Source organism: Lampetra fluviatilis, chromosome 34 (assembly GCF_964198595.1).
Source record: "Lampetra fluviatilis chromosome 34, kcLamFluv1.1, whole genome shotgun sequence".
Classification (NCBI taxonomy): domain Eukaryota; kingdom Metazoa; phylum Chordata; class Hyperoartia; order Petromyzontiformes; family Petromyzontidae; genus Lampetra; species Lampetra fluviatilis.
The window spans coordinates 2,938,473-2,953,573 of NC_136308.1; the positions used below are offsets into that span (position 1 = coordinate 2,938,473).

At 43.8% G+C, this 15,101-nt stretch overlaps 1 protein-coding gene across 1 annotated transcript in view; it reads left to right on the forward strand.

Annotated features, from left to right (window-relative positions):
- Nucleotides 1–5,862: 5,862 nt before the first annotated feature.
- The window catches only part of LOC144944407 (actin nucleation-promoting factor WASL-like), a 32,118-nt gene continuing 22,879 nt past the window's right edge, over nt 5,863–15,101 (forward strand). Inside the window, exons 1-2 of the mRNA XM_078872546.1 lie at nt 5,863–5,943; nt 14,351–14,488. Of these exons, the coding sequence (XP_078728672.1) occupies nt 5,863–5,943; nt 14,351–14,488 (219 nt within the window). The remainder of the gene's footprint in view (nt 5,944–14,350; nt 14,489–15,101) is intronic.

A 15,101-nucleotide genomic window follows, 5' to 3' on the forward strand; every position in this document is an offset into this window, starting at 1 on the left:
AATAGCCATGCTATAGACCCCCCCCACCACCACCAGTAGCGAACACAAATACACATTCTCGAATCCCTCGTGAATCATTATAATCATTGTAATAATTATTATTTTGTAAATGCTGTGCGAGTGGCCGTGTAAATTTGCGTGGTGCTTTTAAACCGGAGCATCGAGTTCCACATTACTAGGATGCTTCACTCTGTTAAGTTGATTGGCCGTGGGTCGTTTGTGTACGGGGGGTGGTGGGGGGAATTCGCTTGTCCTAGTCACAGATGCCTTTACCCCAGGCTCGGCAGTTATAATCATGACTCAAATCCCTCATGGTGCATTTACTATCCCACGACTGCAGGGGGCCAACGGGTTGTGTGTGATGCTCAGTTATTATTATTTGTTTTTCTGGCAGCCTCAAAACTCGAAGAAGCACACCGTGCTCCACTCCTTTAGAGTACACATTTAATGCAACGTAAATTACAGATCGATTTTCACATCTGCGAATGCTTCAACCAGTAAACACATTTAAAGAAAACAACTTTAAAACGTCGATTTAAAAGTAAAAGTTAAAAATGTGATTTCGTTTAAGCTGCCTGATGCTTTTAGCAAGTTTCAGTAGATATGTTCTGGAACGTTGCATAGCATTATGTAACACTCTTGAAGGATATACTTTGTGCTATAAAAACGGTGCAAACACAAAATGTACAAATCTATTTATTCGTGATTATTTAGTGCTGGACACTTTTTTTTAACACAAACTCGTGATACTAATGCTTTAATGTTATTAATATTTTAATATTGACAGAAATCAGTGATTTGGCACAAACACTGATTTTGTGAGAGACAATTACTCAAAGTATATTTAGATACATTCTGAGTTTCTGTTTATCTCTAAGCACACTGGATCTTTACAAGTTTATTAGAATGACCTATGCCACTGTGATTAGGTTTGTTTTCGATGCAAACTTTGCAGGGTAAACTTTCAAAAACCTTAATAGGATAATGTAAAACAAATCTGTAAAATTACACTAAAACGACACTTAAAACCAAGATTGTGCATTGTTTCTTATACTTTATATATTTTTGTAGAATTACGAGTAAAACGACAGTTATTTTTTAATCTCTTTTCTACGATTCAACTGTGCTGCTGGACAAGCCCCGCGATGTTTATGGAGGAATCTTTACCGATAACAAAGACAACAACCCACCTCCGATTAGCCCGGTTAGCGACGTACGGTGCGAAAGAAGTTCAACTGTATGTACATACTTAACAGCATGTTAGTGCGAGTGCTGTCAGCGAGCGCCTATGAACGTTGGCACAGCACACGAGTGGGTGGTGGGTGGCCAGCACCACACCAGACAACCCACCAACATGTGTTTAACAGACCACACACTGCTGATGAGACTCACGAAGTCAAAACTCATCCAGGGTACGTCTGCTTCAGTAACTTTTGCTTTTAAACATCCGTGCATGGGTCACTAAGCACGATGGACTTACATTATATTGAAGAGGATTTTAAGAAACGTGTTCTCCGTTTTATCTGCTGTGCCCATAGATCAAATTGAAATGGTGACCTCTGGATTGCAAGTCCAGTATTCTAACCATTACACTATGGCAGAATTATCCCGATCTAAACATCGAATTTGTCTCACATGTACTGAATGGTTCTATATACAATTGTACTAGCATCTCATCTCCACCATTAGAGAGGGCAGGGATAGAGAAAAGCCTCTCTCTAAACATAGTGCTTAAATAGACAGTTAGCTAACCCGTCGACAATAAATGGGAGGCGTGGATGCCTACACTCATCCCATCACAAGAAATCCAGTAATAGACTCAGCACAGTGTGTCCATTTTAAAGTTTTGTACACAGAGGCACTGACAGAACAAGGAACTTGTTTAGAGTTTCATACCAACTCTAATGACAGCGACGTGCGGTCAGGGGAGGCAGGGGAGGCAGAGCCTCACCCGTCATACTCCAATGAAAATAGCTGTTACGAAAAAAAAAAGAATAATCAAATAAAATAACTATAAGATGTTTCCACTGATCTGTGTTATAAATGTCATACAGGAAGAGACGAGAGGTGAGGCAGCGACGAGCTCAGCCTCCCCTCGGATTGCGCAACCCCTCAGTAACTGGATGGAGCGCGGGCAATAAGCGCGTGCCTGTTACTATCTCAGTATGTCACCAATGTAATGCTTGTAGACCCCTTTATTTCATGTCCTCGCCTTCCATACTCCAGGTAACTAATTCCACGTATGTGTATACAGATATTTAGGCTCGCTGGTCTCGTAATGAAACTGTAATAAAAAATCACCAGGGGAGGCAGCTATCACATCTGCCTCACTGAGGGGTACGTGTCTAACACGCCCCCCTCAGTGAGGACACGCCCCCTTAGTGTGTGAATCTGGCTCTGACAGGACCCAGTGCCTCTCCAGCCATTGACCTCACCACACATCACTGTCTAATGGGACATGGACCTGACCGCTGTTGATTGTGAGCCCCAATGTTGTTGCCGAGACATGCAAAGGCCAACAACTTCGGTCACTGGGCACGTTCCCATCCCCTCGCTGTGTCTGCCCTTCCCCCCCTCTTGTATCGGACCCGTGACTCACCCAACCGCAGTCCTCTGTGGAGTTCTCAACGTGGGCAATCTGTACAATCCCATCGGACGGTACACAATGCACCAAGCAAAGGTCACCCTTGCCTATAGAAAATCAGCAGCAGATAGTGGCGAATCTGATACGCAGGCAATGAAGCAAGCGATTAATACAATCATTCGCTTGCGGCATGACATGAATTTTGGGCTAGGCGCTGTTGGCAAGCACCTATTAAGACCAACACGACACATTAGGGCCAGTTCAGTGGTAATATTTACACATCTCACCAGGCACTCATTTGAGACTGAGTCGACCTAGGGGAGGCTCAGGATCGGTTCATGTATTTGTCACAGGTGTTGGCCACGAGCGGGAATCGACGAACTCTGGTCGCCGGGTGCGTAGCGCAGTTTTTAGCGTAGTGCTCTAAACACTACGATTCCGTTCAAAACGGCTTAATATGAAACAAACGTACACATGCACACACGCATGCACACATCCAATTTAACGAAGACACAGATCCCCTGTAGACTCTAGGGCAGTGGTTCTTCTTGGGGGAGTTCGAGATGCCCTTTTTGAGGGTGCGAGACATGGCCACGTTTTTTTTAGAAGGAAAATTATGGAAACACAGATTGAGTACGGGCACGTAAGTAACAACTACTTTGTCTCATCAAACCTATGTATGCAGCAAAGGTTAAGAACCGCTTCTTTAGGGATAGGAGTTGCTGTTGAGTACTTGGAATGGTGGTGAGGGCAGTACCACTTGGTGTGTATGGCCAGGAATCAAATCCAGGCTGCTGGGATGGCAGTATAGCGTCACTGCTCTCCTTGATGTTACACGTATGAAGGTTCATGACATGTTCATGCTGCATACATGTCTCCTTCTCCTTCTTCCACTGTAGCGGTATACTGAAGTGAAAAATTGACACACCGTGTAAAGTTGACGACTGCATTTATTCTAGTGGGATGAGTATAGGCATCCCAGCTTCCTCTTCAATGTGGGGCAATTGATTCAAATGTCAATTCAAACACTATGTTTGGGGAAAGTCTATACTTTATCCCTAACAAATCTAAAAAAATATGTACATTACGGAATCATTCAGCCCATATGAGAAATTGTAGGTGTTGAAATATGACGAACCATGTAAGGAAATAAATAAAGACATTAAACAAATTATCTTACTGTCAATATTTTTGTAAACGTTAGACGTACCAAAACTGCAGTCAAACAGATTAGTTAAAAGTACATTTTTCGATGGGACCATTTACACCATAACAAATTGGTATCTTCTTCTTGGTTCTTTCGGTAAAGTCACGTAGAATGGAAATAATAAAATAATCAGAGAGCAGGTCTGCTTTCCACCTGAGGACGGCTGCTTGCGTTGTGGCCGAAACGTCGTGAGAATTATTTTATTATGTTTTATTTTTATTACTTTATTATTTCCATTCTACGTGACTTTACTGAAAGAACCAAGAAGATGAATCCCTGCAGTCACGAAAGCTGTAAATCGAAAAATTGGTATCTCACAAATTAGTGGAAGTATGTGCTGGAGGCATATGCAAATCGCCTAAGTTATCATAACATCTTGGATTATATGGCCATTGTTAATACACATCTGGATGTGAATATAGTATGAAAGTACATACATTAATATCTCACTCAATGCATACAGTATATGTCAACTATTTTATAACCAGATATTATCAACCTGAGCACCTTCGTTGAGAATATTTCCGTGGTATATTGTGGAAAAAATGTTTTCCTATAGCCAGCTTGTTCAGGTGCTTGGTTCACCTCTAAAATTTGCAAACCGTAATTGATTTCCCTCTGATGCTCGTGAATAATTGATTGATTGATCTGTTGGAGAAGGCGGATTGTGTTTTTTAATTCTTCAAATCAGATCAGTTTTTAAACAGAAGAACGTTTGTGGCATCATTCCATGATCAAGGTTTGCCATTTCTGATTTAGTTTTAGTTCAAAAACATAAAAAATATACTAGGAATACGTGGCCAACATTTCAACCACGTAGTTCAAAACTGCTGCGTTTGGGTGAATGAACACTGGGTGATCTAACGCACGCCACCTAACCTAATGATCACTTAAGCCTCGCTGAGATTAATGTCGTGGCGTTGTAAAGGTACCGTGTCACTCTCATCACGAGGTCCAATTGTAGGACGTAGTATAAATAAACATGAAGTGAAACAGCAGCCAATACGGAAGGTGGGCGCACAGGAGACATCACACTGATGAAGCAATCACCAGTCACGCCACGTGAACCATAACCTCAAACGCCACCGTAGTGGCATGGACACATTTCACTTCACGAAAGTCAAAATATCCAGTTATGAACCCACCAAAATTATACTCTTTTGTTTCTGCAAGTCTTTTTTTAACCTGTGGAGTGGTGGCAGATCGGTTAGCGCCCTGCGCAATGAGGCAAGACAACTTGCGTTTGATTCCCAGTCATAGCGAACGTCGCTGTAGTGGCGAATGATATCTGAATCGTTAACCAGCACCCACCAGCATGAGGAGCTTAGGGTCGAATAACCCCCATGCCAGACAAAGTGTGCGGAGGACCTTTCTCCAACAGAGAGACTGACAAAAATGGCTGTAAAATTATTATAACTTTTAGTTGTTGTTGTGTCAAATGGACTATAATTCTAGATTTGAAACTTTCGTGACTGCAAGGATTCATACTCTTAGTTCTTTCTGTAAAGTCACGTAGGTAAAAAATGAAATAAAAATTAATTTTAATTTCATTTTTCACCTACGTGACTTTACCGAAAGAACTAAGAGTATAAAAATGGACGATACCTTTATCAACGCCCCATGCATTTCATGCGTGCGCACGAGTTAGTGTGTCCGCAAATATACAGTGCGCGTGTTTCTCACTACCCCCGATTTTCCCTGCTCAACACCGGGAAGGGGAAACAGTCGACTCAGACGGTTAGCAGGAAGTTTGTGAAGGACCTCGGAACCGCGCTGCTGCTGCTGCCGCTGCTGCTGCTTTGGGGCTGTTTTTTTGGTTGCTGTGCCCGCTTGAAGGCTCTGGCAAAGGGTGTGAAGCGATCAAGCCACGGGCAGAGCGAGGGTGCGGCTGTTGGCGTGACACTTGCACCTGCTCATTGCCCATTCAGAATGCTCCGAGGCGTACGTTGAAGCCCCAAAATATTTGTAGTCCTAGCAAACATAGTGTTCAATTTGAGTCCTTAAAGCTCACTTTTTGTTTTTTAGATGAAAACGTTGATATCCGGTTGACAAACAAACCCAAAAAACAACGATGAACCAGAATATCCCGTCGACGCTTTTATCGCTGCAAGAGAACGAGGCTGTGTTTGCAATGTTGGGAAGAAAATGTTTGGTAAGATCTCATTTTAATACGTTATTCCTGTGTGCGTACTACATGTATGTGCATGAAAATGTGGTGAACTTGTCGTTGCGGCTATACATGTAAACAAACGTGCTTGTAAATCGTGCTTGTGACAGAGTTGGCTTGACATGTGTATACGTGTTCAAAAAAAATAATTCCCTGAGCATGAGCGATATCTTGAAATAGTGCGCGTACTGTTAGAACTTCAAGGGCAGCCGTGCGCGTGTGTAACGATTTCATGTCAACCAGGAGTCCAGGGCTTGATGTGTGTAACGGTACGGACCTTTGCCAATCCACTGCTGGATGAAGGACATCCTCGCCTTGCGGGTTGGTACGGGGGGGGTGGGTTATTTGACCGTAGGCCGTGCTGGTCAGTGGAGATTGGTGAAGGTGGGGTGGGATGCGTGGGACGTCGGTGTGAAAGCATTGAAGCACAGTCCAACTAAGTGTTTTTTGCTGCACAGTCAGAATTTCGCAGCACATCCACCTTGCGCCGAAGCCTATGTCACCTGTTATGGATGCTGATAACCCATCCGGTGCACTATGCAGACTCAACACTTGCTATGCTGATGAGATCAACCAAGACCGAATCACCCAAGAGTTGGATACAGCATGTACTTTAGAGTGCATATCTAAACCAACTAATGTATTAACCATAATAGAGGTGTGTGTGTCGTTACACCCGCCACCACCCCATACAGCCAATTAGTCAGTTTGTCACGTAAGCAATTACTGTAGTTACTATTTCAGCACACCGGTGTGTTGAGGAGTAAACCCAAAACATTCACAATTCGAGAACAATGTTTCGCCGGTAATTACAGCCAGCTTCATCGGGCGATAGCCGAAATTTATATTTACGCGATCTAACCCCCCAAAAAACCTCAATTATGGATAACATTGGATGCGAAAGCCTACGTGTTAAACTAATGTATATATTGTTTTGAAAATGTCACTTAAACGAGCAAATGGACGGCGCTCATTTATATCTGTCGCCATAGACCAGTGGTGTAAACTCCACAGTACCATGGCAGAGCCCAGACTATCCCCAGGATAACTGATATATAGCACAACAAATGTATACTGATACAGCAGTGTGTTTCCAACGAAAAGCATTGCGCCATCATAAACTGTCAAAAAGGGGCTTTCGACTGAGACGGATACATTTGCCATTGTTTTAACCTCATACATAACTCGTGTCATAACGAAGCTGGGCAACCATCAGCATGCTCTCCGATGAACAAAACGAAACGCCGATGATACTCTGACCTGCAGTCTGTCAGCGAGCGAACAAGCAATGGGTTTGCTGTCATTGTTTTTTTTCTATGAAAAGCTGTATGCGTGGGACACGTGGCTGTTGCGAGGCATTGCCCCACGAGGCAGCGCCCCACAAGGCATCAACGCTCGGCAGGAAAGAGCGGGGTTCGCGTTGCGGTCTCTGCATCTTGCGCGTCGTCGGCAGGTGCTTCCGGTCGCTTTGTGGAAGATAACGGCGCGCGGAATGAATGTTGCGTGCAACCTGCGGCGATGCACCGTTTGACGTCGTAGAGAGAAAGCACTGAGCTGCCGAGGGGCGGGGAAGGGTAAAGCGGTTGAGTGGAGGCTGACAACTCGGTGGATGACGTTTGTTCTGCATAGAGTACAAGTCAAATGTGGAAATTCCTACACTGCAATTAGTTACATTTTGATTTAAAGCTTTCGTGACTGCAGGGATTCATATTCTTGGTTCTTTCGGTAAAGTCACGAAGAAGGGAAACAATAAAATATTTTTTATAAATATTATTGTTTTATATTTTTATTATTTTGTTGTTTCCCTTCTATGTCACATTACCGAAAGAATCAAGAATATACAATTAGTTACTGTGCATTAATAGGATTTGTGCTTTTAACCCCAACATAATTATGCTCATTGGAGATATACCAATGGATAGTTATATTGCATTTACTGTACGGTCTCGCTTTTGCTTTGAACCGGGGGCTCCATATTTTATACAAAGTGCTCTTCCAAATAGCATCTGGTAATACAGCGGCATTTGTTTAACAGGCCCAACTCCGCTGATGAGACCCAGAAGGTCTAAACCAGTCCAGAGTTTGCCTGCTTCTCCCTCATGCTGCTGGATAATATCAGTCTGGAAAGCTGATGGATTAAGACATTTAAAACATCTCTCTGTCGAGATACAGAATGGAGTTCTGCTTATATTTGCAATTTTCTCATTACCAGGTAAGGGCCCCAATTTTAAGAGTAAATAATTACAGCAAAATAGCATGTTCCATTGCATCAAACATGAAATGGCCACAGGGAAATTTGTAATAAGAATGACACAATTGAGAAGAAATGTTAACTAATGAGTCGGAATATTATACATATAATAAGTACCTTTTTGTGGAACGTCATCTGTGGACAACTGAATCTGGACCGCCAATAGACATACGTGCTAATTTGAGCAGAGATACGCCTTGATTCTGACGATAAAATTGTGTTCCTAAGCAGCTGGACAGATTGTAACGATTAAAAGTTCGAAAGGTCTCAGTATAATTAGGAATGGACCTCAACATGCTCTGATAATATATGATGCGTTGTCTTTGAAACTGATTGGTCCACGCCAGTTTCAAAGGCAATGCATATATTAATGATCAGAGCATGTTGTTGTTGTTGTTTGCATGTTCACCACAAGTACGTGTGGTCAATGCAGACACGATTCCTTTAAAAATGATTCTGTTTGGTGTTTTAACATCTTAACACCCGTTTTATTGCCAGAAAGGGTAAAACCCATTGTTATATTTTGATACTGGTAAGAAAGGTCACACATGAATATCTTATGGAAGCCTTGTTCGTAAGCAAGGGCGTTCGCAAGTCGGGGCAGAGCCTGCATGCTTAACGGTGAAAACCCGTCTTCCGTGGTTTAGAGAACACACGTAAGTTTAACCGGGATGGTAAGTGTCACTTCAGACGCTGTCTTTCCGACAGACCTGTTCTTCACCTGAGGACGGCTGCTTGCGTTGGGGCCGAATCGTCGTGAGAATTGTATTTTATTATGTTTTATTTTTATTATTTTATTGTTTTCCTTCTACGTGACTTTACCGAAAGAACCAAGAAGATGTCACATTGCCATTTAAATAAATGTATTCATGGCGTGGCATCGGGATCGCCAGTGCCACCCAGCTGTACAGTAGTTCAGTTTAAAGGGGGTGGCTGCTAAGAACCCCATGCAAATGACTGTAACCATGAGACGCCACAATTCTATCCTTGCAAATGTTTTTCACTGGGCCAGCCATCTGCACCGCTTGATAAAGAAAAGCCACCGAAACGGCCAAGGGGGAGTAGTAACTTCCGCGTTCACGTTATCTCTTCCTCCGATCACGAGTGTAACAGCATGCACTGGCTAAAGTGCAACTTCAGCTCAACAAAGTAGAAAAAAACTGCGTGTTACAAAACAACCTTTCGTGGTGTAATATTAGGTTGACTTTAAGTAAACAGCATCGCTTTCTTTTTGCTTTGCGAGAGGTCCTCAAATTTTGAAATCAATCGTCCAGTGGTCAGTTTGGTGCCGTGACAATTTCACAACGTGGACAAAATGACAGCTTTAATTAGCGTCACATTTTAAGCTTTTGCTTGTCATTATCCAGAGCACTAGACGAGAGTTTAAGATGTATGTTTTACCTTCGTGAAATAACCTTTCGTTATATTGTACGAGCAACGTACATGTTTGTGTAGTTTGGCGGTTATTTGAGGATACTTCACCATGCTGGTCAAGGCAGGTTGATGAAGACAAGAAACATAGACGCGGGAGTGTAGAAGTACAGTACAACAATTGACTTTGAGACTAATCACACCTCTTTCAAAAAATATGTGCATGAAAAAATGAGAGATTTAACAGCTTTTTTATATACATTATGAAGGTTTTTTTTGGCTTAGATCGTGTAAATATGAATGTGTCGTTAAACTCGACGCGTTCCAATTAGTTACTACTTCAGCACACCGGTGGCTTGGAGAGTAAACCCACAACATTTACAATTCGAGTCCGACGTTTCGCTGGCGATTACAACCCCCAAAAATATCTAAACGAAAAAAACCCCTTTATTATGGATAATATTGGTCGCGAAAGCCTACGTGTTTAACTAAAAATGTCATATATCACAGTAAATATAGTAGGGTGGCATAAGAGGCCTACGTGGGGTGAAAGGCCCGTTTTTGTCCTGGTGCTCAAGTGTAGCTGTCTGTTTCTCAAACCACCGCTGGAAAAGGGGCCTCCACTGGAAGGAGCTCTAGAGGGTAATTGGTCTACTCCTCCACACTGTACAGACGTGTATGGAGAGACAGGAGTACCCACATTTTACCCGACCGCACGCGAGCTGTTGATCGGCGGACTGCGGCAGCATCTCTTTCATTTATAGTGAAGCGCAAACGGTGAATGTAAAACTGTCTCAAAGCCATTTAAGGGTGTAATTTGATATTTTTTTTATCAACCATGCCACTATAATTAATAAGAGCCAAGAAGGTGAAAGTAACAAGCTGGTAGGAAGTTAATTAGAAGCCGAATAATTATTTATGTGTTCGATCTGTGTGCCAGAATTAAAATGAGCCAAATACCCAGGTATTCATAGCATTACATTTTTTTGATCGTGGAGCCACATCAATTATTTAATGATATCACACGAGGTTTTAATATCTAATACGATATGGGACTCCCAGAGAATACGCATTTCATCTTTGACGCATTTTAACAGAATAGTCTTAAGGATGTGAAACTCAGGAGCATAATATTGAAACCCAGTTGTAATTCAGTTTTTACTTTTTTTTACTAAGACAATTGTTACGGTGAGTGTGTCAGTGGCCGAATGCCCATAAAGGCTTTGGAGTGGTTCCCACAAGCCCAGTGAACAAGAGAATGGCCTCAGGTCATGTATGTATGCTGAACTTCTTTCGCACCGTACGTAGACAACCGTGCTGATGTGACATCATCTGATGGGAGTGTTAGGGCAGAGGTATTGTGTGTCTCTGCTGTGCAGCAGCGGCTGCAGCGAGATCTGGCGAAGGGCATACAATGTTGGCGATGTGCGATGGCATCAATGGCCATCGTGAGATCGTGACTAAGAAGTAGTTAATGATGCGTTTTTTCTCTCCACCCCCCCCGTCATTGGGTTTTCCAATGACTGTTTCTGACATCGTCCTCCCCGCCTCTGTCCGCACAGCAGAATTAATGAGTGCACCACAGGCAGGGTACAGTGCGGGTACTCCCTTGAGAAGTAGCTTATTCGCTCAACGGGATTTACCTTGGAAATGAACGTCTGCGGCCATCTGGAACGCTCTCCGTTCCGATATTAGGAAGCCACAGGAGCTATGCACTTTCAAATCTAGATTAAAAACTAATTTCTTTAGAACTGCTTTTCGTGTCTCGTCCTTCCCCCGCACCTCCGATGAACACGGTTGGCTTCCGATGGTGCAAAAGAAGTTCAACATACATACATACATACAGACTTTTCATTCTTCTCATCCCACCTCGTGCAATACGTTTGTGGGCCAGGTCGCTTCTGAAGAATACGTTAATATCTCAGTGAGCTTTACCTGGAAGCGCGCCATGATAATGTCCAATGGGACACGCTTTTTGATGGCGTCGTCGCCCATGTCAAACATCGAATGCCACCTGGTCGGCGAGTCCTGGTGCGTCGGCTCCTTGCTGGCGAGCTTGGCGACCTCAACCTTGCGGCGGTACGACCTTGCTGCACCTGATATTGACGAGTGCCTTGCGCAGTTCGACATTTGTTGAATTGATTAGTTTTAGAACTTGGACGACGCCGATCTGGATGGCATGATCCATGCAGCAAATATGGTGGCAAGCCCGCAACTGCTCATATCCGGCGTCCACGTTTACCAGGGCGAACAATGTCTTGACAGCACTGTTCGCATCGGAGCCATTGTCGCTGGTGACAGTGAGCAGCTTGGTCGAGATATTGTGCCCGAGGCTTTGGAGGTGCTCAAACAGAGCGGCCCCAATGCACTTGCCGACACCCCTTCCGGACTGCACATCGAGGATCGCAGCATGGATTTCGACGCACCAGATTTGGTGTCGATCCAGTGCACCGTGACCATCCAAAATCCTCTCAGATTGCGGTTCGACCACCCATCGATGGCGAGCGAGATGGCGACGTCCAGGTTGGAGAAGAACGCCCCGACGATGGGCAGCATGATGGCGTGATGCTCGACAATCCTGCGAATGATGGTGCGGGTCGATGGGCCATCGTATCCCTGCATCAATGTGTGGACCAAGGTCTTGAACTTGTCGCTGCCGACGGCTCGCAAAGAGATCGCACCTTGGATAACAAAATCAACCACCGCGTTCTCAAACTTTACCAGGAGGCGATCGGGGATTGCTGGCCGGCTCAGCGTTTGCTGTATTAGGCGGCTCGCCGACGCCGACGTCCCGACCTCGCTGCCTGGGGCGAGCACGTTGTGCTTCTTGAGGTGGGCTTTCCACCCCGACGCGTTCGTGTGGGTAGAAAACCACTTGCGGCAGTGCACGCACTGCCTCTTCCCTTGCTGTGCATTGGGATCACCCTCCATCCAATGGTGCGTGTGCTCCCACGGGAACGCATGCCGCTGCCTCTTATGATTGCTGTTCGCAGCAACCCCAAAAATGCCGTTGCTGGCATCATCGACCTCGTCCTCTATTACCTCAAGAACGTGGACCGTCTCCATCTGGTCCGACATTAATTATCGCAATTTAAAATGGAGGCCACGGACTGCGCCACGGAGCTTTTAGCGGTAAACAAGGTACTGTATTTACCGGGTAATTCTTCTGAGCTACCTTTACCCTACCCTTTACCTTACCCCTTGGCATGTCGAAACCTTTACCCTTTACCTTTACCCTTTTACCCGGTAAAAAAGGTAATTTACCTTAACTTGCCGAGGCCTACCCTTTGGCCACCAGTGGCGTCCGCGAATGATTGCAGGGCTTTACCTATTGTGGTTTTGTGTTTTGTTTTAACCAGGCAGTACAATAGGACGTGGATCTACGTGCTTTATAAATGCAGCTGTTTCTCAAGATGCTGAGCAAAAAATGTGGGGCGTGCATCATGAGGTTGAAAAAAGGTGTTTTTTATAGTTTGTAAAGCAAAGAGATATACAATTAGAGGTGAAATCAATGAATTTAATATATACAGGGCAAGTAAATAAATAAAGCCTCTACTTTGTTGTTCACTCTACACTAAATGGAATCCATACTCTTTGTTTTTTTCGGTAAAGTCACGTAAAATAAAATTGTATTTTATTTCTAACTAAATAAAATTCAATTTAATTTTATTTCTAACTACGTGACTTTACCGAAAGAACCAAAGAGTATGGATTCCTGCAGTCTCGACAGCTTCAAATCAAGACGAAATGGAATGTAGTTAAACTAAATAAAATGTAGGTGTAAATGTCCTGCGAGGAAAATCGGCATCTATTCGAGCAAAATATCCCAGGTTAATTGTTAAAGTCGTCGCGACGAATAAAACAACGCACATACAATTACTGGGAAGCAAGATTACGTTTCTGCGGCTGGCTATCGATGTTCATGGGGAAAAAAAACAAAGGTGGCAGCGATAGGTACAGAAGCAAATACGCCAACGAGCGGTTTAAATCCTTATCAGTGCCTTCGTTGACAGGGGAGGGTTCATTTTAAGGTCACTGTAATTTTCAAGATATCAGACTCTACAGAGACACTTTGTGTTAATAGAAGTAATAATTTTAAGCCTTTATAATTATCCTCATTTTTAACCATGCAGCACTTTTTTTTATCTATTCCACATTTATTAAAGAGAATACAAAGACAATGTACTGAGAGAAGAAATACGGCAACATCAGCCGAACGGAAATGTCTCGCAGATAATCACTGGACGACACGAAGCTTGCGTCTCATTGTGTCGTGTACAAGTCCAAACTCTGCGAGTTCAAATGTGCATGTACATAGCCATCCATGCTAATTGGAGGTAGGTGCAGAGCAAGGACAACATACCAAAACGCAATTTTTATTATTTTATTATTTCCCTTCGACGTGACTTTACCGAAAGAACCAATAATGCTAAAAAGCAGTTTTAGATAATTGATTTTTCAAACTATATTATTTAAAAGCACATATCTCCAGTTGCTTCCTAATATCGGAAGGAAGAGCGTTCCAGACGGCCGCAGAAGCGCATCTAAAAGCGCACGCGATTCGGTGACCGTCTTTGACTTTAGTGCCTATGGTGTGGTTGTGTGTGCGCGCGTCTGCACATTATTTTGCTTTATGTCTATGTGTGTGTGTGTGTACCTACGTTGGTGTACTTGTGTGTTTGTGTGTGTGTACTTGTGTGTGTGTGTGTGTACTTGTGTGTGTGTACTTACGTGTGTGTACTTGTGTGTGTGTGTGTGTGCCTGAGCCAGACTCTGGCATCAGCCGTCGTTCAGGTGCACGTGGCATCGGGAGATGGGCGACGGTGGACCAAACGCTGCGTAGGGGTGGCCTGCCTGGTCAAAGACAATCCCCAGCGCTCCTACTTCATCCGCGTCTACAACCTCAAGGTGCAGTGCCCGACTCCTGTCGCGTCAGCCCACGTGACTCCCCACTTGCATGTCCGCACGTTGAACTCCTTCTTGCATCGTACATGGACAACCGTGCTCGTAGGAGGTGCGGGGAAAGGACAACGAATATGAATGTACTTCTTCTTGGTTCTTTCGGTGAAGTCACATAGAAGGGAAATAATAAAATAATAAAAATTAAACATAATAAATTACAATTCTCATGACGTTTCGGCCACAACGCAAGCAGCCGTCCTCAGGTGAAGAACAGGTCTGTCGGAAAGACAGCGTCTGCATGAGAGTGTCCCATTCAGACGCTGTCTTTCCGACAGACCTGATCTTCACCTGAAGACTGCTGCTTGCGTTGTGGCCGAAACGTCGTGAGAATTGTATTTTATTATGTTTTATTTTTTTATTTTATTATTTCCCTTCTACATGACTTAACCGAAAGAACCAAGAAGATTAATCCCTGCAGTCACGAAAGCTTTAAATCGAAAAAAAAATTACTTGCTCCATCGACCCGGGGATAGAGTGTTGCCCCCTCGCGCGCGTGTGTTTTCTCCGGGTGCTCTGGTTATCTCTCACGGGTATTCCCTCGTTAATCAGCTGTTAACAC